This window comes from Grammomys surdaster, unplaced genomic scaffold (genome assembly GCF_004785775.1).
Source record: "Grammomys surdaster isolate TR1022 unplaced genomic scaffold, NIH_TR_1.0 126182, whole genome shotgun sequence".
NCBI lineage: Eukaryota > Metazoa > Chordata > Mammalia > Rodentia > Muridae > Grammomys > Grammomys surdaster.
The window spans coordinates 2,812,380-2,836,445 of NW_021620988.1; the positions used below are offsets into that span (position 1 = coordinate 2,812,380).

The following is a 24,066-nucleotide window of genomic DNA, read 5'->3' on the forward strand; positions in this document are numbered from 1 at the left end:
CCATGCATTCTACAGAAGATCTATACAGGTCTCCTCACTCCGGGTGAGTTTACCATTCTGCCCATCACTGCTTCTCCACGTGCAACTCACCTCAATGACACGGGACCTGAGTCAGAATAACAGTGGCGACCATAGGGACCGATCTAGATGTCTTCCTATAGGACTTAAGGCAGAGGCACCACGGTGCATTTTGGAAATGACATGCTGTAAGAGAAAACAAGTCTGTCTACCCAACAGCCGCTCACAGCCCAGACTGCGACTCCTACACCTGGCACCGGTCTCTGGCTGACGCGTCAGGCTGGTCACCGTCGTCGGGTCAGGCACAGTGCTCCGCGACCCGCCCTGGCTACGCGGACGAAACAAACACAGCGGTTCCTGACCCCTTGGAAACGGCGGCTGCACAGCGGGAGTTCCTGGGTACCGCCCCCAACTTCACCGGTCGAGGTGGCTTGGCCAGGCGCGGACCCGCAGCGTGTGGGACTGGGAGGCTACCTGCCGCCCAAGTCCTCCTGTCTCGCAACAGTGACTATGGATTCTGCGGTGCGGGCAACTGCACAGGCTCAAGGTAAGGACACTGCACGTTGCCGCCCTGAAACCATAGGGCTACTGCTGAGATGGGAACGGCCCGCGCGTCACTGTCGCTGGCGTGTGACGTCAGCGCGCAGGAGCCGATTTGTGGCAGTACTGCAGGGGAGGAGCCGGGAGGTGTGGTGGGCGGGGCCAGGAGAAGCGAACGGGCGGTACGTGCAGGGCGGGGCGGGACTTGGGGTGTTGGGGGCGGGGTTTCTGGAAAGGGCGGGGTTACGGAATGGGATAGCGATGGGACCGGGCCAAACGCGAGTGGCTGAGCTGTCGGGGAGCATGGAGGATCATAGGCCGGCCCAAAGAAGATAGGAGGCGAGAGAGGGGTGCAGGGAATGGGAGGGTAGGTGCAAGCTAGAAAGGGTGGATTGGGGACAGTGGACAACAAGCCGGAGATGCGTAGGGCAGAATGGGTGGAGGTGAAGGGGAGGGAAAACTAAGGGAATGGGGCGGGGCATCAGGAAGGGGCGGGGCCATTGGAAAGTTTTAGGCCAAAGGAGCTGGGCGGTACTGAGGCTAGAGAGCTGACTGGGCAAGTGCTTGGTACGAGCATGGAGGACTGGGGATGGGGCAGGTGGAGACGGGAGGAACTTCAGGGGTTAAACACTCCAAGCACCAGAGGGAAAGTGTGCAATACTGAAGGAGGGTGTGAGAGATGGGTGTTGGTAGAAGAATGTAAAACTGGAAAGAATTAGGCTGAGCGAAGGCGGGAAATTCGCTTGGGAATCTGGCTCAGACTGAAGAAAGCGCATTAATAACTTTTCCCACACGGTACACAGATAAGGTACTTTTAATTTGAGCGCTCATTACTTGAGGATGCCATATATTTACAAGTCGTTTTTCTTTAAATACAATGCCTTTTAAAAAGTTATTTTGAGGACTGGAGAAACAGCTCAGCTCTTAAGATGGAGGACCAGAGTTTGGATCCCAGAACCCTGGTCTGGTTAGCGCACAATCACCTGTAACAAGAGGATCTTCAAGTCTCTGGCTTCTACAAACACCTGAACCTGCACTTATGCACATATGAACACAGTTACTTTGTGCAATTAAACGAAGCAGTTTTATCTTTAATTTTTAAAATACAATTTACAATAGTGTCCTACACCTTTATATTTACTGTGTGTGCACTTTATAATGAAACACTGATGGTGTACAATAGAGTAAAAACCATTCGGTGAGGAATTGAAACAATTGAGAAGAAACCTAATGTCATCTCGAGTAGCGCTACTCAGTAAACTAGTGGATGGCACTCCTAGAAAGTCCATACTTGAAGCAGGAAGAGGCTATATATATATGTTTATGTGTATGTATGTATGTATGTATGTATGTATGTATAGGTATACTGCCATAGTTGTCCATCCTACGTTGTCCATTCAAGTGTTGACACACAGACCTTGCCTGAGATCTGAGGTCAGATGATTTAGATACGACAAAACGACCTTCTCTTTTCTCCTTCCCCATCCTTTCCCCACCCCACACACTCAAGATAACTTTTCTAGGTTCAGGAGCATGCAATTATTTCTAACTTGGAAATGGACAGGTTTGGGGCTTCTTTGCCAGATGGAGACACTGCAAGTCACCCAAGCTAGTACACTAAAAATAAATAAATAAATAAATAAATAAATAAATAAATAAATGTTGAGATTCAAATCTTCAATCTCCACACAACTCCAAAAGACTTATTTTCCATGTGTTTTTACTTCTCATCTTTAGCCTCATCCAAGTCCAGCTGTCAGGAATTTTTCTATCTAAAGTACTACTCCAGTCTTACCTACATAGTACTGACCAGCAAAATGAGGGGCAACACTGCCAACTGCTAATCTAACCAAATTCTTTTCTGCTGCTTGCATAAAGAATGGCTAGTCAGTTATGTCTGAGGATAATGCTTTAGGCAGTTGTCAAGCTGTTGCTGGGAATATAACTTGTTAGATTTTCTAAAGCATGCTGTCGATATGTACACTCTTTGACTTTAGAATTTCTCTTCTTCAAACATGGAGCCAAAAAGGATCATATGAAATGTACTATTATTGTTAATAACCAGATATCCTAGAATCAATGTAATTGTCTACAATTAGATCACAATATATTTAAACAATAAATACAATAAATACTCAAAAGCTAAGCAGGGTCTATTTTTTTTTATTGACCTGTTATGTTGATGTATTTTGAGGAAATAAGGGAATGGAAAAGGAAATCACCAGGTTTATATGTCCCTGTTCTATTTGATGCTTTACTTTTACAACACAAATATTTTTTAGTCTTAAGTGTTCTAGTAGATATTCCTTTTAAATAAAACTAGTTTTGCTCCTTGGAACAATCTAGTAGTCTTAAGTGTACAAAAATATTTCTATGTTCATTAGTATTAATCTAATACTAATTCATTAATATTAATACTAATTAATACTAATTCATTAGTGTTAATACTAATGGTAATTGGTATTAGTATTAATATTAGTACTAATCATTTAAAGTGGGTTATGACACATATTTCTTTATGGTATATGGTACACACATAAGTAATTTAACAGTAGATCCTAAACATTTCTCTAGAAAACATCAAACTCTGGTTAATATGAGGATTCCATGATCAGCAGACTGGGGAGGAGCCTTAACAGATAAAATGCTTGCTATAAGCAATTTTAGTTCAGATCTCTAGAACTCAGGTAAGAAGACTGGATATGCCAGCTGGTTGCCTGTACCCCAGCAAAGACAGGAGACTCATAGGCAAGCTGGCCAGAATTAGTGAAGTCTATGATCACTAAGAGACCTTCCCTTGAGAAAACAGAAAGCAAGTGAGGAAGATATTTAATGTCATCTTTGTGTATCTACATGCACACATTAACGTACACCCCCTCCACCTGTGCCCATAGATTCAAACACACATCCCACACACAAATATGGATGTACTAAAATTCACTTGTTCTCACTGTATCATATCCTTTTAAAAATGTTTTTAATGGAAATAAAATTATATCACTCCTCTTCCTTTCCCTCCCCCAAACCCCTCAATTTCTCCCAACTTGATGGCTTCTTTAATTATACTTGTTACATGTGTGTGTGTGTGTGTGCGTGTGGGTGTGCACACAAAAATATGTAAATAGAACCTATTTGCTCCATTGTGTGTATATGGATTCAAGGCTGACCACTGTATATTCAACATCCAATAAAGGGGCTCATCACTGGGAGAGGTTAATTCCCCCCTCTCCAGCAGTCATTAGTTAGCTGTCGTTCACTGTCTAGGGATGAAACACCACTAAAATTTTCTTACCCCCCACCCCCAGTATGTCCATTGATATTATCATTGTTCTAGTCATTTCTAAGAGAGACTAGTTCATAGATGACTTCCTGAAATTTTGGCTCTTACAATCTTTCCCCTTCTGAGATATTAAAAAATTATGGATGTAAATATATTCATTGGGGTTATGCTTCCCATACTGTTGATTTCTGCACTGTGTCCATTTCTGGTTTTCTGTGATGGCCTCCATTTGGTATAAAAAGGGGCTTCTTTGATGAGGGGGGCTAATACACTTTTATTTCTAAAGGGATTCCTAAAAGCAGGCTTACTAAGTCGTATGTATGTATGTATGTTTGTATGTATGTATGTATATCTATGTGCGTGTATATGTCTGTATGTGTGTATGTGTGTATATATATGTATGCACGTGTATGTATGTATGTATGTATGTATGTGTTTCCCACTTTAACACTGCCATACTTTGGATACATATTGTTGGAAAACAAATCATTAAAAATTAGGAGCCTTGAAGTTATGTGAGCTGGAGGACAAGGATGGCTTTACCATGTAGTTCTTCTGCTCCACATAGCCTGGAAAAAGGTAATGCATTTAGCTTCTCAGTTAGAGGTTATGGTTCACTTGATGCTCCAAGCAGCTTCATTCACGTGGTAAGATCCTTAGTGTCCTCCAGTCTGTTCATACGAATAGCTAGGATTGCTCTTGGCATTGTGATCTCAGTGATGGTTTTTCCACAACAGCTGCCTTCAAATAAGGAAGACAGAAACTGCCAATCCTTTTAAAGGCTAGAGCTAAAACAAGCCTGGTGTCATTTGGGCCATGTTTTTGGTTTAAGAAAAAAAGGCATACAGAAAGGCGACATTTATTGGGGCTAGGGGATCAATGTCAATCATATTTAGAAATTATGTTCAGTATCTTGGGTTACCTTCATACAAAATGTGCCTAGAAGTGGACTCACAGTCCCTATTTCTCTTGATTTTGCCTAAATTTTGCAGTTTTGCCTTGATTGCCTTTCATACATTGTGCTACTAGAAGTCAGTTTAGGGGTGCTATGTTGGCTCAGCCAGTAAAAGTGCATCTGCCAATCATGATGACCTGAATTCAATCCCAAGGACCTGTATGGTGGAAGAAGAGAACTAACTTTCACAGGATTTTCTGTGAGATCCACAGGTAATGCCATAGAATGCACATGTGTGCACTCACATGATAAATAAAACATAATAAAATCAGTTTATATAAGCTATTTATAAAATGAAGAAGCTAGTTTGCCACGATATAAACAAATGTTTTCTATTGGTCTAAGACTTTTTTTATGGTGTCTTTGGCACTATGGGAAAATTAAATTACATACGATCAATCCTGTCAGTCTGTCTCCTCTCTTGTCATGCAGATACTCAATCCCAGTTATGAAATAACTCAAGTTTTCTTTTGCTTTAGTAGCCTTAATCCATCTGAAATTACTCTCTACAATAACCACATGAAAACCATCTTTGTATTCTTTTTGAAGGGAAACTAGATATTCCTTTGTCACTGACTGGAGATATTAATCTTTCATATATTAAATTACCATTTATATTTCTGTTTATTTCTATATTTCCTTTTATTGTCTTTATTGGTCTCTGTATTGGTCTATCCTTTGTTGGTTATGAAATGACTATCTGACAGTGGCTAACTTTTAAGAAAAAAAATTATTTAGCTAGTCATAACATAGAAACTGCATCTTGACATGGAAGAACAGACACACAGTAGGTACATGGAGGGAAAAACGAAAGAATTGACCTTGCTTTAAAATAACTTGTTATGGAAACAATCTGTAAGAGCATAAAACCCCATATGAGAGTAACGCCTTCTTGAAACAAACACCTATTAAAGGAAATACTGCTGCCAGCAAGACGGATGAGTGGATAAAAGCGCCTTACAGAGTGTGAGCCCTCTAACCTAAGCTAGATGTGGTGGCACGCTCTGTAACCTCAGCACTCCTTGTGTGGGGTGGGAGCCAGTGAGAGCACTGGAAGCTTTCGGGCCAGATATTCCGGAGTACACAGTGTTGCAGAAACAGAAGAGAGGCTAACTTTAACACTGTTATACAATTCAATATCGGGACATTATTTTGTTTTTCATTTTATTTTTAAAATTTTATTTATTTTTATATTTTTCCAGATAGTGTCTCCCTGTGTACCCATGGTTGGCCTGTAATTCACTATATTAACTATATGTAACCAGGCTGCCCTTAAACTTGCTTGCCTCGTGTCTCTGCTCCCCTAAGCTAAAGACATTCACAGGACCGGGATCACAGGTATACACACACCTCCATGCACTACTGAAAGACTGAGACTTTGGCTGCAGAAAATACGAGAAAGGAATCACTTCACGACTATTTTGAAAATGTGGTTGTATTATTATGCAAGGCAGGATTTTGTAGAAAAGAATCATATAAAACTGGAAAATTATTTGCTATTCCATGGGCCTTAAAAGTAAGCAGGCATGCAAAACTGCTCAAGATAACGGGATTTATCTTCCGGGTGAAACGGACAAAGGACAAGAAGGTGTCATTTTTACTACATCCTTGATACTGCTAGTGTCAGGAGGAAATCATAAAGTAATAGACTTATGCTAATATTCTCCTGATAGACATCGGTGGTGTTTTGTGTTTTGCTGTTGTAGTTATTTGTTCTTGCATGGTGCTGGGCATAGAAATCCAGGGTCTTATCTACTCTAGGCAAGTGGACTACCATAAGCTACATGGAGTACCTGGTTTCTTTCTTTTCTTTCCCTTCCCTTCCTTCTGTTCTTTCTAAACTAGGATTCCCTCAAACTCACAGAGACCTGCAGCCTGTCTTCCTCTCAAGTGCTGGGACTAAAGGTGTGTGCACCTGGTTTCTTATTTCAAGGAAAGTCCATAGCAACATAAAAGGAATAACCCAGAGGAAACATATGTGCTTCCTGGTGCTCTTTTGGCTTCTTTTGCCAGATTTAAAAAAAAAAATACAACCGGGCACTCTCAAAGCAGGAACACTACTAGCATGGGGAAAGACCTAGCCCTTTCACAGGTCATAGGCACTATTTAGCTTCCTTCCTCCAAGGTACCAGGAAGACTAATGGACAGGTTATGGTACATTTGGCAGAAATATATTTGCACTGTGAGTTCATTTTTTCCCCTTTTTCCTTTCCTAGAGACCTAAACCAATTAGTTGGCTGGTAGGAGGAGGGAGAAGCCAATCTAAATATTAACAGGGTTTGATTATTATTACTGCTTAAGTTCACTTCTACCAATAGCAAAATCCAACTTAAAAGAGAAACTGACCTTTTGCAGGTATATATATTACTTTTCAGTGTCTCTGAATACTTTCAGTATATTAGAATGTATGCTAAGACGTAACGCTGTAAAAAGCTGAATTAAGTATTCCAGGGTAGGCAGCATATTCAGCTCCACAAGGATAGCCTTGAGTGTCTAATCCCTAGAATCAATAAATAAATAGGGGCGGACCCTAGCTAGCATTGAAGGCTTTGAAGATGAAGGAGTAAATGAGCCAAGAAATTCAAATGTTTTCTAATAACTACAAAATCACCAAGGTTGATTCTTCCCTTAGGGCCTCTAGAAGAAAAAAACATAGCCAACCTTGATTTTAACCAGTGAGACCTGTGTCAGAATTTTATCCTATAGAACTCTAATATAATACATCTGCATAGCAACAGGAGAGTTCTAAGAATATTGAGAGTCAGGCTGGTGTTTTTGTTGGTGTTTGTTTGTTTCTTATTAAGAATTATCTCTGCCCTAAGAAGATCACTCTTAAAGGAGTTGATAAGATCCTCAGTCAATGAGGCTCCCTTCCATAGGACAAGAGAAGAGATCTTGTTGCAAGTGTTTATGTCACAGCACTTAAAACTATACAGTGCCAGGGATGTCCGGATGCCGTCTTTCAACTCAGGTCTCTGGAAGAAGAGATTTATTGTCAGCATATTTTTCTGACAAGAATCTCAGAGGACTCACAAAGAAAGTGATTTCTCAGGTGTAACCTATTGTTTGGTGATGCTACTACACGGTACTTTATCTAATGTGGTGCGTCTAGGCTTCACATATTTAAGGACTACATGCAGAAAGGCTTATGTCTAATCAGGAAACCGTTAAAATTATTTCTGTGAGGAGAGTGAAGACTGAGAACTACTAGTGTGGTTGTTTGTTTAGCAGAAAGAAGTATTTTACTTCTGTCAAGCTGGAGGTAGAGCACAGTGCTTCTGGTATGCCACAAGCCTTGCCCACCACACGTATTAAAATAATTTTTTCCTCACAAATCAGTGCATAAGTATTACAAAAAAAAACCCAAATGTACGAGTAGATAGTTTTCTTGTCTTCTTAAAAAAGTAATCTTTCACAAAAGAACTAAAACAGTACAGAAGGAATCTGTCATCTTCATAGAAAACATCGATTGGCTGTGACTATTGCTTAATAAAAATCTAGACGCTCCTCCTGCAAACGAATCAGGCTACATGCCGGCATTGAGAGCCCAAGTCACACTTAATATATGTAAGACAGTAAATATATGATTCATTAGGCGATATATAAATACACTCAACCAAGACACGTCTTACTTCTGCCACCCAGTGGCTACTGCCATACTGGTCCCACAGGTCTTGTTCAGTTACAAATACTGCACCTACCTGTTCACTCTGCTCTTGGGCAAGCTCTGGCCGAGGCCAGGCATTTATTTATGCAACTCCCTGCTGAGTCACAATACAGCTCCTTGAGCCAGGGGAACAGGCTTCCTATATATTGTGACACACGACAGGAACCCAATATGTAAGACCCGATGGAACCCTTTTTTTTTTTTTTTAAATGTGTGGTGTCTAAATTTGGATTTATCAGGATTTTCTCTCTTTGGTATTTTTTTTGTTAACCACATATGACCTGCGTAAGGCTGGATGACACCGTAACACATTGCACACCAACACGATAGGCCCTGCAGTATTAGACGCGGCTCTGGAATCTGAGGGTCACACGCTCGCTTCAGCCTGCTTCGGCTTCTCACGGTCCGGGTAGGGCTGAGAGGAAGCCAGGTTTTGCCACGAAGCCGGCGACCGCAAGCTTCCGAAAGCGCATTCTCCGCTGGGGAAAACGTGAGGGACGTGAGAACAAGTAGACTTCGACGGCCCGGAGCAGCCTTGAGGCTCGCCCAAGGAGTCTTCTCTCGGCCACGCCCCGGTCACGCCCACCGTTCCCATTCTGACCAATAGGCGCAGATGTGCCTCCCAGTGCGGCCGTGGGAGGAAGTGCTGGGACGATCGGACGCCGAGCGGCCGTTCACGTCAACGCGGTGACGTCACGCGCGTGCGACGCACCTGTCGGGCTCCGACTCCTGCAGCTTCTCTTCCAGTTCAGCGGGTCAGGGCCGGTCGGGTCGGGATCGCACAGCAGCTAGCTCAGTGCCGGTGTGCTCGGGGCGGGCCGGCTGTCTGGAGGATGAGGCTGGAGTGGGCAGAGGCTTGAGAACCGCGTTACTTCCCTCCCGAGGTGGAGCGCGGCTGCTCCTGGAGTCTTTTGAGGAGACTACACTGAGCCTGGAGACTCAAGTCCGGGCAGGGGCAGGTTGACTTGAGGGCCCGCTAGAGCCAGAGGATTGGACTTCACCCCGAAACCAACCTCCGCCAGTTACCCCCTGGCTACATTTACGTAACCTCTCCTAAAAGCCCCGTAGCAGTGAAGTCCGCCGGGGTGGCTACCCGGCAGCCGTGTCCGGGTGAAGCTCCCGGGGCGGCTGGCGCGCGATCTCAAGCAGATGCGGGGTCCACAGGCAGCGCAGCCACCAGCCGCCGAGCTTGCTATGCCTCTGAGCTGCAAGGTGAGTCGCCAAGCTGTCAGGTTCACACCTTGACGGTAGACCGGACCGCGAGGCCAGGCTCTGGTGGTCGTTCCCACCGAAGTACCTACCTACCTACCTACCTACCTACCTACCTACCTACCTGGTGTCCAGCCCATTAAAATCTCGCCTATTTCCTCCCGGAACCTTCAAAGGACCTAGAAGTAGAATTAGAACTAGGTACCAACACAGACTTAATCTGGAATTTACGGTTTGCTCAAGTTTAAACATGTTTGGGGTTTGGTTTTTTTATTTTTTGTTTTTTTGTTTTTTTTGTTTTTGTATTAGACTTATGTATATTAAGTCGTTTTTGTACAAACTATTTGCGTTTTGGTAGTAAACTTGTTGAACCAGAAGTTACTTTAGAGAACTTTTCATGCGATGTGCTTTATTTTTAAGTGTGACATTTTAAAATTAGACCACAAGGAAGTTAATTGCGTATTCATCGGGTGTGTTCTAATTCTAGGTCTTGATTTCGGTTTCCTTTGAAAATGATGTCTCTTTATGACAATTGGACCAATGGCGACCATAGCTTTTAGTAACTCTCCGTGTATGCGAATATAAAATTTGAAAATTCAGTCCTGCAAACCTTTTTGAGCCCTTGTATTCAGTTCCTGCACAATTGCTGTGGCTTATATATAACTGATACTTTGTAGATGTACTTTTTACCCGTGAAGAATTTAGATGATTATTTTCTTTGGATCAGTTTTACCTGCCTTTGTAAATTACTAAAGGAAATGGTATTTCAGTTCGGGAGTATATACAAGAAGTCCAGTGCTTATGTATATGTTGTTGAACAATTTTGAAAGGTGCTGCTTCTGCCGATGTGGTTTTTTTTATATATGGCTTTAAATTCAGATGTATGACTTAGGGGTATTTTCTCAAATTGAATATTTATATGGTTTTGGCAGAATTTATCACAGATACTATTCAACCCCCACCCCTTCCTCTCCCTTTGCTACTTACTTCAAAGCCCTTCTTTGGGGCGGCTCAAATTATTTCAAGACGTCAGTATAAATAGCTTAGGTCATTACTTGGAAACAGTGCTGTCTATGTACCTTATGAAAGCTTTAAAGAATTAATCTAGTTTGAATGTATGTAGTTCAGAAGAACAGATTTGTCAGACTTCTGGGCTTTTTGGTAGTAAAATGGCAAGTGTCCAGGTCATGTTGGTGATACGCTTTCTGTTTCCTGTTGTGACATGTTGGTAATAATTTTCAGACCTCTCAGGAAGCCAGATTTGATCTCTGTGGTGGGTCATATATCAAAGCAGCATCCTGTGTGGTTTGACCACTGACTGCTTTATAGAATTTCCACTTGCTTTGTAGTCAAAATTGTTAGCAGACATTTCCAATATATATCATATACATGTAAATAGAGTACATTCTCTCTCTCTCTCTCTCTCTCTCTCTCTCTCTCTCTCTCTCTCTCTCTCTCTCTCTTGAGAGAGATAGATCTCGTTTTTTCACTAATTCCATAAAGTAAATACATTGACTTTGTCCATTTAACAAGTGTGGAAACTTGAGAAAGAATTGAATTGTCATTCCTAAGGTCCCACAGCAGTAAGTGTCAGACTGAGCTCAGCAGTGTCATCCCAGAGCTCTTACTTTCAATCCTCAATGGCTCCACAGTCCTGCAAGCTCTACTAGGTGACATTCTACTGAAATGTTGGAGTGAGAGTCATGGCACCATAATCCCACTCCTGTGCTCTGTTGCAGACACTTTTGTAAGTAAAAGACCATCCAGTACTATTGCTTTAATACATTTTTATGTCTTCATGTGCACATTCATATTTGTTTATAAGCATTGTGGCTACAGTTCCTTTTGATTCCTAAGGATAAGTGTTGCTAGGTTAGGTATAGCGAGAAGGAGGAGCCCCTACTGCCTCACGCATTGCTGGAACTCAGGGATTGCTGCAGCTGGAAGGGAACCAAGTAAATCAGTCAGCTCTCCCATTCTTACAGGAGCAGTTGAACAGTAGTCTTTTAAAGTCTCAGTCTTCCATAGCAGCTTTTAAATTGGATTATTGTTTTATCTTTTTTTCTTATCAATGAGCCTTATACTCATGTGTGTGGCTTCCCCCTCCCCCTTTGCCTTTTAAAAATTATGCAGTGTTTAATTTTCCTTTTTCTGGATGCTTGTTTTTGTTTTAATTCACAAGCTATAATTGTGTGTATATATTTGAGGTACAAAGTAGTACTTGGATAAAAGTGTATATTATGGAAACATTAAGTCAAACCCACATAGATCCGTTTGTCTTTCATGCGTGTGCTAGAAACACTTGCGTTTGAGGTAGCACACACCTCATAGTGTAGCTGGGATCATTGCGCTGTACATTAAGTAGGTCAGTAGGTAACTGAAACCTTGTACTCTTGACTAGGACCCCCCCACCCCACTTCCAGCCTTCCATCCCTGAGAACCACCCTTGCTACTCTGCTTTTGAATTGGATCTTTAGATCTCACGTAAGGCCATGCAGTGTTGTATACTTTTTTTCTGTATCTGTGATGGACACTTAGGTTTTCCTATTTTTGCTCTAGTGAGTAATAGTATTAAGCCTAAAAGAACTTTTAAGTTTAAGAAATATTCTTCAGGGAACTAATTATTTAGGTTTTTGTTCTTTGAAGAAAAATACATAAAGTGCAGTTTTGACATGGTAAGTGAACAATAATGACAAAATATAAAGTAATGCTGCTTTTGGGAGAAACCAGTTAGATTAGTCTCTTTATCTTGGAACTTGAAAAAGTCTGTCTTACTAACCCACTGGATCTCATGGCAGCACCCTGCCCCATTGTTTTGCTCTTTTGTCCCCACCCGTTAGAACAAATCCTACTGTACTTGTGCTTCTTAAACTTTCAACTTCATAAAAATTACTTATGTGTCTTATGTATATAGATGCTTTGCATGTATGTCTGCACACCAGAAGACGGTGCCAGACAGTTGTAAGCCGCCATGGGAGTGCTGGGAATTGAACTCAGAACTTCTGGAGGAGCAGCCAGTGTTCTTAACTAGTGAGCCATCTCTCCAGTCCCTTGTGGTGTTTTTTTCACTGTGATGATTTACACTGCTCTTGAAAGTTGGTGGACTTTAATAATGTACTGAAACATGACTTATGCAGGATAAATTTTTCCTTTTTATTTTATCAAAATGAGAATACTTAGAATTTTACTTATTTCTGATAGAAATCAATTTTTATAATGTATGCTTAAAATGCTCAGCATGTTTGTGTCTACTGAAAGTCACTGTATTTGAAAGAAGATAATAGATCTTTTTTATTTTTTTAGAGAAGGTATGTAGCATTAGCTGGCCTGGAACTTACTGTATAGAGCAGGCTTGTCTCGTTCACAGAGATTTGTCTGCCTATGCTTCCTGAATGTTGGTGGCGTTAAACACAGGCAGATCTCTGAGTTCAAGACCAACCTGCTCTACAGAGCAAGTTCCAGAACAGCCAAGACTATGCAAAGAAACAGTGTCCGAGTGAGCACGTTTTGCCTATTAAGCTGGTTTTACAGCATGTAGTGCTGGGTAAAATCATTGATGTCTTCTCTATTCATGCAGTGTCCAGTGCTGGGTAAGACAATTGATGTCTTCTCTACCTTAGTAACTTGCTTAGCACCCTCCAACACCATGAAAGCTAGTCATCATGGAGGAAGTTTACTGGTCAGGTTGAGATTAATTTCTCTGTGTTCTGCAGCCAAAGTGTATGCTGTCTTCAGCAATAGGATCTTGTGGTTATGGTGGGAAACCAAGGGCAGTGGCAGTAGCCTGTGTTCTGGAGACCTCTGGGGCTTCCCTCACCAGTAAGTTGCAGAAAGGTATTACATGCCTTGCTAGTAAAAACTGTAAAAAAAAAAATACTGAAATGGAAATGTGTCTTATGTACAGACAGCTAGAAGTCGGGCTTTCCCATCTCTGCCCTCACTGATCTGGAGACTTGTGCTCCTCCTTTTTGGTTGGTGACATGGAGGGTTTTCATTTACTTCTTTTACCAGATTGTGACCTACTTTTTCTCTGTTTAACTTACTAATCAGACATACAGCTGACTGACATACTTTTGGAGCTTAGCCATTAGCTTCAATTCTGCCTAGACACCTTTATAGGAGAAACAAAACTTTATTGAGAACCATAAAAGTCCTTTAAACTACTAGCTTTCAAGATCTTTGGGAAATAGGTCTAGGGAAGTATTTATATGTTTTAACAACAAAAGTGATATCCATAGAGGAAAAATTGATGAAATGAACTTTATCCAAATTAAATATTTTTATTATGTGGTAGACCATCCTGGGCTATAGAATGAGACCATTTCACAACAACAACCCTGAAATTGAATACATATGTCACATACCTTGCTAACCACTAACTATGCAATGAAAAACAAAAATTGAACAGTACTAGGACACAAGATACATTCTAGATCAGAAGATTAGCAAATTAATAAAATCTCGTAAAGCTATGGTCAGTGCTATAAAGAGAGAGCTGTAAGAACTAATAGGAAAACTTGCTATGAGTTTGACTTGAGTCAAATAGGCAAATTTGACTCAAGTTCTATGGTAGCCTTTATCTTTGCTTTAAAAAAAAAAAAACTACCTGTATGACATTGGTTATTTAAACTTTTTGTGTCTCAAATTTCTCATCTTCAGTGGAGAGATTAGCTCTCAAACCTTCTTATTGGCTCATATTTAATGCATGTATGTTTGTGGAGTGTAACATAGTGCTAGAGAGATGTGTTTAACTAAAGGAGTACTTCATTTGTTAGTTGTTGATGTTTTGAGATGGTTTAAGTTCCCGAGGTTGGCCTTGAACTCCAGATAATCCTGTTTAAAGTTTCTGAGTAGCTGAGGCTACAAGAATGTTCCAGATGCCTAGCTAATTAGTAGATTCTTGATGTGAGAACTGAAGAATGAGTAACAAAGTTAGGTAAAGAAGAGAAGTACTGTTCTAGATAGAAGGTATACTGAAGGCCTTGGGCCAGGAGGCAGGAAGGATCCTGATGGGATTGGGAGTTGGAAAAATCCGTGGTCTAGAGTCTCAAAGAAGTACACATTACAAAATGAAACTGGAAGCTAGGCAGGGACTGCCAGCCAATGGCTTTTTCTACTTTGTTAAGAAGTTTGTCTCCCAGGTACTGTGAAAAATGAAATATTTTAATATACAAAATAGGGAGAGATTACTAATCAGACTTTTTAAGGGCTGACTGTGGAACAGAGATAAGTTAGGGACAGACAAGGTGCTTATGCTGAGATCAGTAGACATTTCTAATAGTACACTAGGCTTTATCTCTGGGTGTCTAATTTTCACAACTTCAGGAAATATGCTTTGCAAGCTACTATATACTCTGTGAACTTGCTTTAAGCAATATATTAGCACTCTGAGAATATTGTATTAGGTTGTTTTAGTAGAAGAAATACTAAAGCAGAGTTGTAGCTGTCAAGACTAGCTTACTGCTGTTGCTGAGGGGTGTGCATGTGTTGAAACTGAATGCATTTCTCTTTGATCTCAGCTGAATGAGAAACTGGGTGTTTATTGCCTGTGTTCTGTTCTGGTCATTGTGCTAGATGCGGAAAAGAGACTAATGCTTTCAAACAGCTCGCAGACTGTCACCTTACAGGAAGAAGTCTTTAAGGAAATTATAAATTAGTTTTAAAAAGATAGCTATTATTTAGTAAAGTTTGTTTGTTTGCTTCTCTTTTTTTAAAACCAACAACTGTAGTTTCTGAATGCTTTTGTTGTTAAGCACTGCTATGATTTTCATGTGCAGAAGTAAAAGTCCCAACTAGGTGAGATTGTGTCACGGTCATCTTGAGTCTTGGTTGGAGTCTGGGAACTTTTCCTTCATGGTCTGTGTGTACTTTGTGTGACTTTCTAACCAGCCTTGCTTTACAAGCCTTACTGGTTTGACTACCTCTATGGTTGTTCCAGTCCCACACATGGACTTTTCAGGTCTATTGCCAATGTCAACATATTTATATTAACTTCTCATTTGGATGGTAAGCATGGGAGTAGATGTATTAAAAAACAATGTAGAATTATAAATCTTTGGTATACAAAGAGTAAAAACAATGAAAACATAATTTGGTTTTACTTGTTTTAGAAAAATAAAAGTCTTTTAACTATTTTAAATTTCCCTGGTTAATGTTTGATGCTGGGCTCTAAATACTTGAATATTTTAAGTTAATTGTATTTTTTTAAAGTTATAATGCTAATTTTAAAAATTAGGTAGTGCTTGCCTGAGGTAAAATCCACTGAGGACCTGGTATTTCAGCCATTTGTTGCATCCCTGTGAGCCTCTTCCTTGCAAAACCCTGTCCAGTCTGCATATGAAAGTGGCTGCACACTTCAGTTCTTCCTCATCCTGTGCAGTAAGCTGCACACTGTAAAGGCATCCCTGCACTTGATCCACTTTAACTTAGCAGATCTTGGAGGTGGTTTTACAACACTGCTTGAAGGAGTTTTTCTTTCTTTTTTACACCTGCATAGTGAGAAAAATCAAACCATCCTTTAACCATTAGCATCATAGAGGTAGCTATTGTTACAGTGAATGGATTTAGGATTTTTTAATACAAAGATAATAGCTTTCATTTTGTGGTGTTAGAATACATGATTTTTGTTATATGTTGGGAAAATGTTGAAGCCATTTTCCCCTTTTTTCCAGATAACCAGACAGCTAAATGGAGTCTGAGCAGCTGTTCCATAGAGGCTACTATAGAAACAGCTACAACAGCATAACAAGCGCGAGTAGCGATGAGGAGCTCCTAGATGGAGCAGGTGCTATCATGGACTTTCAGACTTCTGAAGATGACAATTTGTTAGACGGTGAGACAGCAGCTGGTAAGTTCAGCATGACCACTGAGAATCGTAGTCACGAGCATACCAATAAATACAGTTTCATTTCTTTTCTTTCTTTCTTTTTTCTTTTTGAGACTGACATTTGGGGTACCTTTTTAAAGCCAAGGTAAATTCATTTGACTTAATTTGACTTAAACGTAACCATTTAAAAATATACATCTCTGTGGCCTTAGCATCTTTGCAATATTATGCTAAAATATTTTTACTACCTCCTAAGTCTCTAACATTGGAATAAATTTTTGAATTTTTTAAGTATAAACTTTTTTATATGTATAAATTTTTAAGCTTTTAAGTATAATTCAGAGAGCTATGCAATCATTACATCATACTTGTGAGAATAAATGAATGTCTGCAAAATAAACAAGTTATATAATCCTTTAGTTAGCAAACATTACCTAGGATCCTCTCTTCTTACCCTAAAAGATAACTATTATTTGATTTCCATTTAGATTGGTTTAGCAGGTATTTATACTTTATGTAAGGGAAGTCTCAATATATGAAATTTTGTCTCTGGTGTTTTTGAATTGTTGCATATGGCAGTGGTTATTTCTATCATCATGTAGGTTTCCATTGTGTAAATATACTGCTGCTTCTATGTATGTCCTTGTAGACTTTAGCTACTATTATTAGTATTACTGTGAAAATATGTATGTGCATATTTTTAGTGAAGGTACTGTAATGTATTGAGAATTATACTTAGTATGAAATACTTAGATCAAGAGTTCATGTTTCACCATCATCAGGGACTGTCAGAGATGCTCCAACATTTTTGGAGTTATGCTTGTATTTGTCTGCAGTGTGTGAAAGTTTAGTTGTTGTACATTTTTACCAAAACTTAGTATTAATGGTTTGAAACATTTTAACTGCTCTGTGTATACAGAAGTATCTCATTTCGAGCTTATATTTGATGGCATAGGAGTTGAGATGCATTTATATGTTGACTTGGCTTTTTAGGTTATCTACAGAAGTGTCAGATCAATCTTTCTACTTTATAGAAGTATGTTATATATTCTGACTTGTCAGATACATTCATTGCAAATGGCTTCTCTTATTCTGAAGTATGAGGCTTCATTTTCTTAAGACCTTTTAGTGAAGTCCTTGATTCTACTGAAGTCTTGTTAGTAATTTTCTTTATTCTCCTTATTTTCTGTGTTCTCGTTTATGATTCTTCTGAACTGGGTGTGATGGTACGTAATCCCAGAAGTTGAGACAAGGATAGAGAAATTTACATTGCCGAACATTGTTATTTAAAAATAAAGGTGTCAAATGCTTTAGAGGATCAAAGATAGTATTCAGTTTTCTTCTCATGTCATTCACATTTAACTCTGGAATCTGTTTGTATTTAACTGTGTGTAATGTCAATAAGAACTCGAATTTGATTTTTCCCGTATGAATAACTAGTTGGTCCAGTACCAAGGCAGGCAACTCCCAATCAAAATGAAAGGCACTTTGGACACAGTTTGGCAATTTCCTATATTAAGTGAGCGTTTACTGTCAGATTAAGTAATAATGCACCAAAATATTTACTTCAGTCAGGTGAAATATCCACATGAAAATGATGAAAAAATAAATAAAAAAAATGGAAACCACAGAAAAGCCTAAGCATCACAGTGGAAACTACTTCCAGTGGGACCTCTGTGGACCAAGGAGCTGTGTCTCTGTGTGTGTTCTCTGACGTCTCTGAAGTTCTTGCCCCCTTTCCTGCCAAACCTCAGCACGTGTATATGTTTTATAGTTAGATTTGCTTAAGCATAATATGCTTAGGTGTTCTTTTCTATGTGTTAATAATACCCTGATTGAGGTATTAGAGAGACTTAGACTTAAATGGGACTTAATTTTTCATCCTCAGACAGTTTTTACTAGTATTTCCCTGTTCTGCTTTGTTTTCTATTGCTATGATAAAATGCTAACCAAAAACACCTTGGTGAGGAAAAGGGTTTGTTACAACTTCAAGGCTACAGTCCATCATGTAGAGAAACCAGGGCAGGAGCTGAAGCAGAAACAGAAGCGGAGATCATGGAGGGGTGCTGCATTTTGGCTTACTCTCCCCCCGACTCTTTCAACCACCTTTCTTATATCAAAGTGGGTTGGGCCCTATGTCAATTAGTAATCAAGGAAATTTCTTTACAGACACACTCACAGGCCAGTTTGATGGAGGCAGTTTCTCAGTTGACATCCCTGGTCCCAGGTGTATCAGGTTGAGAACAAAGATGAGCCATGGCAAACGTTTCTGCAGTCTCCTTCCTCATTCTGTTAGGATTCCCAGTGCATGTGCTAGAGTTTCTCACCGGGATGCATATGTGTTTCTGTATTTCCCATCTTTTTATCTATTTATTTTTCCTTTTCACGAAAATGTTTCATCTAAGTGGAGTAAATATTTTGCTGCATCATAGCTGAATCTTACAGTAAAGGTACATTTAATATTATGGGAAATTGCCAAACTGTCTTCCAATGTGTCTGTTGATTTGATTGAGAATTCTGGTTGCCTGCTTCCTTGTCAGCATTTGGTAGTGTCAGTGTTATGGAGTTTATCCACTCTGTAAAATACAAGAATATTGCAGTTAGTAACTTTGTTATTCTACCCTGAGTTCCAGTTTGTTTAAGTATATTTCAGTGTTCTGAGAAAGTCTCCATATTTTTATGTTTGCTTTTTTAAATATATTGATCACATTTTTGACATCAGTCTCTGAGAATTTCAGTACCTGGGTCAGCCTTGGTTCCATTTGTTTCCTGATTTTTTTCTTCTCATTTTGGATCTTTCTTGGCTTTAGATCCTGGTAGGTTTTGTAATTGTTAACCGAATACTATATACTGTATACAGATAATTGTGGTCTCTCTGAGTGGCAGTATCTTTACCAGGGAACTTTCAAATTTTTCCCCAGCAAACAGTCAGTCTCGAATCCTGCAAGAGAATTTACAACATGATTTTCAGACTTTTCTGTTATTTTCTTTCACTTAGAATCATATTATTCTTAGGGCTTTGCTCTTGAGGCTTTTTGTAGAGAGCTGCTGTATTTGTGTACCGGAGGTCTTCATAGAAGGCACTGAGGCCCACTTTTTGCCTCTTTTAGCATTTTAAGATTGCTAACAGGTCTGCTTTTTGTTATAATGACTGCTTGTTTGCTTTTTGCTTCTCTCATTTGAGAATCAAATATTTTCAGAATAAAGTGAGCCACTTCATCTCTTTTCTCTAGGTATCAGTTAATTCAAATTCACATTGCTGTGGTGCTTTTGTACTTCAGAGTTTGAGTTCTGACCCCTTCAAAACTGTCAGAAGCATCAGTTGTCACCTTCTGCCTTTCTCAGTTACTCTGTTTATGAGTCTGGAAATGGCACTAGCAAAAATGGTTGGGACTGTTGGGCCTACCTCTTTGTTTTATTGCTTTTCACAATAGTCACACCTCTAGGCTGCCTCCTTTGGATGTTCTTTGATAGAAAAAGACAGTACTTTGCATTACTTATTAGCCATTTGCTTTCTTAGAGTCACTGATTTTTCTGCCTAATTTAAAAGAGCCATTTATTGTCAGTTATAAACTAGAATATATGCACTCATAAATTGAGAAATTGGGTAAAATAAACAGCGTTCTCTCTTTTTCTTTTTTTTTTTTTCTCTCTTTAGCTCTTTGGTTCTTTATGTGGGGTGTAAAATTAACTCAGGGAAGTAGAAGGAACAGAAGGATCTAGTACTTCCCGTCTTCCCACTGTCATCAAGTGCTAGTGAGGCCTTTACTCAGACTTTTAAAAAGAGGAGTAAGTAGAAAGAGGATAAATTTTCTCAAACCGAACCCACCAATAGACTTCTTTGTATGTCACTGACCAGAAGCTGGCAACATGCCCAAACTAAGACTAGCCACTGGCAAAGGGAAATGACATTACTGACTAGTTAGAACAGTCATAATTCCTTTACTGGATCTAGGTATGTTACCAACCAAATAAAATTAAGACTATATTAAGGAGGAAGTTGGAATGCCCTTAGGCAACACAAATACTGGTGTTTTCTGTATAGATTCTATCCTCAAAGTTAATTGCATATTTTAAGCTTGATATTAGATACTCTAAATGCTATGTCTCAACAATAAATTTGTTTCCTTTTAAAGACGTTTTGTAGCATGTATTTATTGTGTGTATGTGCATGCCATGTTGCCGCATGTGGAAATCAGAGAATAACTTGGCAATGCAGTTCTGTCTATGTAGGTTAGAGGGCATATAATTCAGGTCATCAGGCTTGGTGACAAGTGTGCTACCCACTGATCCATCTCACCAGTCCCAGTGAATTTTATTTTAATACACCTTTGAATTGCTAAGATTGTTGTACAGGGGGAAGTAATGCATGAAGGACTGCAGTAAGGAATAAGAATCTCTGAAACAGGCATGTCCTTTTGGAAGACAGTGAGTGTTCGTTCTTTCAGTGTAGTAGCTATGATCTTCAACAGGAGCAGAAAAGGGGTGTTTGGAAGAAGCAGGAACCTTTTATCTACCGTCATGAATTCAGACAAATGTGAGGAAAGATCTCAGTTTTGTGTGTTTAAAGAGTGACGACAGTGAATGGTAGAACAAGCAATTGAGAATAAATATTTTTTTCATGACCATTTGTTTCCCAAGACAAAGCCCCGCCAAACACATAAGCAACATAAATAAAAACCAATTGCTGGAAAGTACCAGTAATGTGTTACTGTGTGTGTTGGTGATATTAGGAGCCTTCTAGTTGGAAACCTTAATTTACATCCTGGCTCAGGCTTATTGTGTAACTTTTGGCAAGTCAGCCTCTGCATACCTTATGTTTTCCTATTAAAAAATAATAATCGTTGGAAGAGTGCTCTAGAGATCTTTATACAAGTGATATAAATTGGGTCATTAAAAGAATAGCTAACTGATGGAGAATCAGTTAATAGTAGCTGTTTCTGTGTGTGTGTGTTCTGCTTTTTTTTTTTTTTTTTTTTTGTCTTTTGAGGCAGGGTTTCTCTGTGTAGCCCTGGTTTCCTGGACTCACTCTGTAGACCAGGCTGTGTGTTCTGCTTAAATATGCTAAACTCTTTAATCCTAATATGAACACATTCCTTTTATGAGAGCATGCAAATAAGTTATCAGTTACATTACCTGTATTTCTAGTGAAAAGGATATAGGTCTAGATCTGGGGTGGGCTTTAAGTTTTTAGAGAAAACCCTCTTCAGGACTTCATCCATGAGATAACTGGTTTTGTATAGTTTATAAATCTTTTAAGAAATGTGTTTACTAATCTCAAAAATGAAGTCTGCTCAAAGTAAATACCAAAGTAATCTAGAACATATAGTTAACAAAAATACAAGTATTGTTAAGAATGATGGCTATTAGTATCAGCAAAAAAAAAAGTGAATGAAAGGCCAAAAAATTAGGCTGTATCTTAAGTGCAGCCAATTTGAGCGAATCATTTTAGCAAATTAAAACTCTTTGGAAAGTGGAAACATTTTTATTGCAAGTAACAGGAAGAAGGGGCAAATTTTGTGGCCAGAGATGGATTCACTGAAGAAAACCATATGGTTCTAGCATCCTTGCCAATGAAGCCATGGTTACTACTCATCAGTAGGACCTTCGAGTCATACTTAGTGAAGTCTTCAGCTGAAGTCAGTTCCTGAGAATGGAGTGAAACTATGAGCAACCATGGGTTTAAAGAGATGAATCTTTAGCAGTTGCTTTTTGTTGCTGATGTAAAATTATGGTGTTTAAAATAAGAGTTTGTGTATATTTTTTGTCTTGTCTTAAATGCTTACCTGGCATGATCTCTGAGGTTTTTGGATTGTGTAAAACTGAATGTTAGAGTTGAGAAGGCTTACTCCTAATTACCTTAATTTCATCTATATAGAGAATCTTAAAAATATTCCAGAAACACTAAAATACAAATGTAAGGTGCTTTAATTGGGGCTGGAGAGATGGCTCAGCAGTCAAGAGCAGTGACTGCTCTTCTAGAGGTCCTGAGTTCAATTCCGAGCACCCACATGGTGGCTTACAACCATCTGTAATGGATCATATAAATTAAATAAATAAATCTAAAAAAAAGATGTTTTAATTGTTGAAATATTTTGGAACATATGCTATCTGGGATTGGAATACAGGTATTATTTCCCCAATATAGGCTGAATAGTCTTTGCTTGAAATGCTTAAGACTACATTTCAGAGTTTTTTATAGCTGGGCTGGGGTCAGTATTTGCATGTATATAATGAAATTTTTTGGACCCAGGACTCATTTAAAAACACTTTATTTTTTATATACAACCTGAAGATAATTAGTACAGTATTTGCAGTGTGTCTATGCCTTGGCTGTGACTGCCTATGGTTAGGAGGAAGCAGGAGAGTTTCCTGATTGTTTTCCATTGGTTCAGAAAGGATTAGGAATTATAATATGTAACTGTTTAGATTATCTAAGATTTATACCAATAATGACACAGGAGGTAAAAATCTGCTAGCTCAGCAAGGTAACTTTAATTTCTGAATTAAAATTATTTCTGTATCCAAAATACCTGTTTACAAGCCTGGATCCTACAACTAAACTCTTTAGGAATCTCTTTGTACCTGTGTCATTCTACAGAGCTAGTCTACCTTTTTCTTGAGCTCCTCCAAACCCAAGAGGGCTCCTTAGCTCTCTTTCCTTGAATACAGTTTTATCTGTCCTGCTGGCTACTTCTCTTACCCAGAGCTCCTTCCTTTAAGAGAGACAGGGAGATAACAAAGGTCCAGTTGGCAGGCTGAACCTTGTCACATCATGGGGGGTGGGCTCCAAGCCAACAAGCCACGTCTGTAGGGACTGAATCATTTCACCTTTCTGGTGAGGTAGCTCAAGGCTATCCAGCTGACTTGCCTCAGGTCACAGAGCAAAGACCACCTGACCTCTCCCAAGCACCTTGCTTTAAAATAGGCAGGAACTTTGCCTTCTTTACAATCTTACACTGAAGGCTTTTAGAGGCACACCCAAACTGCCTCTCTTAAGGACACACCTAACTGCATCTGACAAGCACAATGTCTATTTAAGTTTTGCTAACAATTAGTGTTTCTATGTACAATAGTCAAATATCCCGTAGCAAGGAAAGCTCCGTGTATCAGTGAAAATATTACTTGAAAATGTCCAGCATGTATATAATTAATTTTAGTCATTTTCCTCACTGCTCTTCCCTTTCCTAATGAAATCCTTCTCTCCCAAATTGTCTAACTGCAACTTTCACTTCCGCCTTTTGTGTGATCCACTGACTCAGTTAGGCTTTCTGACATCAACATGAGTGAGAGGATATTGCTGGATCACAGAGAACTTCTCAGTGGCTACATCACCAGGGGTGGGGGAGGGGAGGAGCGACACCTTCATTCAGCAACCATTAACTGCCAGTAATTCCTCAGCGGGGAGTGGCACTTTGTAGGCCCCTCATCTATCCATGATGAAGTGTTAATGCCCCAAACTAACATACTTTCTAAGGGGATCTATAAATCTGACTCCAGTTTATAACAATAGGTAATCGTGTGTGTGTGTGTGTGTGTGTGTGTGTGTGTGTGTGTGTGTGTGTGTGTGT

The 24,066-nt window shown here is 39.6% G+C and overlaps 2 protein-coding genes across 6 annotated transcripts in view; one reads left to right on the plus strand and one right to left on the minus strand.

The window, feature by feature from the left end:
• Positions 1-271, minus strand: part of Nek1 (NIMA related kinase 1) — a 117,338-nt gene extending 117,067 nt beyond the window's left edge. Inside the window, exon 1 of the mRNA XM_028757741.1 lies at positions 91-271. The gene's annotated coding sequence lies outside the window, so the exon portion shown is untranslated. The remainder of the gene's footprint in view (positions 1-90) is intronic.
• An 8,867-nt stretch (positions 272-9,138) lies between these two features.
• Clcn3 (chloride voltage-gated channel 3) overlaps positions 9,139-24,066 on the plus strand; it is a 73,593-nt gene continuing 58,665 nt past the window's right edge. For 2 of the 5 annotated variants that reach the window (XM_028757723.1, XM_028757726.1), the window contains exons 1-2: positions 9,139-9,672; positions 16,341-16,516. In XM_028757723.1, the coding sequence (XP_028613556.1) occupies positions 16,357-16,516 (160 nt within the window). In that variant the 5' untranslated portion in view covers positions 9,139-9,672; positions 16,341-16,356. The remainder of the gene's footprint in view (positions 9,673-16,340; positions 16,517-24,066) is intronic. The other 3 variants (XM_028757724.1, XM_028757732.1, XM_028757728.1) reach the window with 3 other exon arrangements.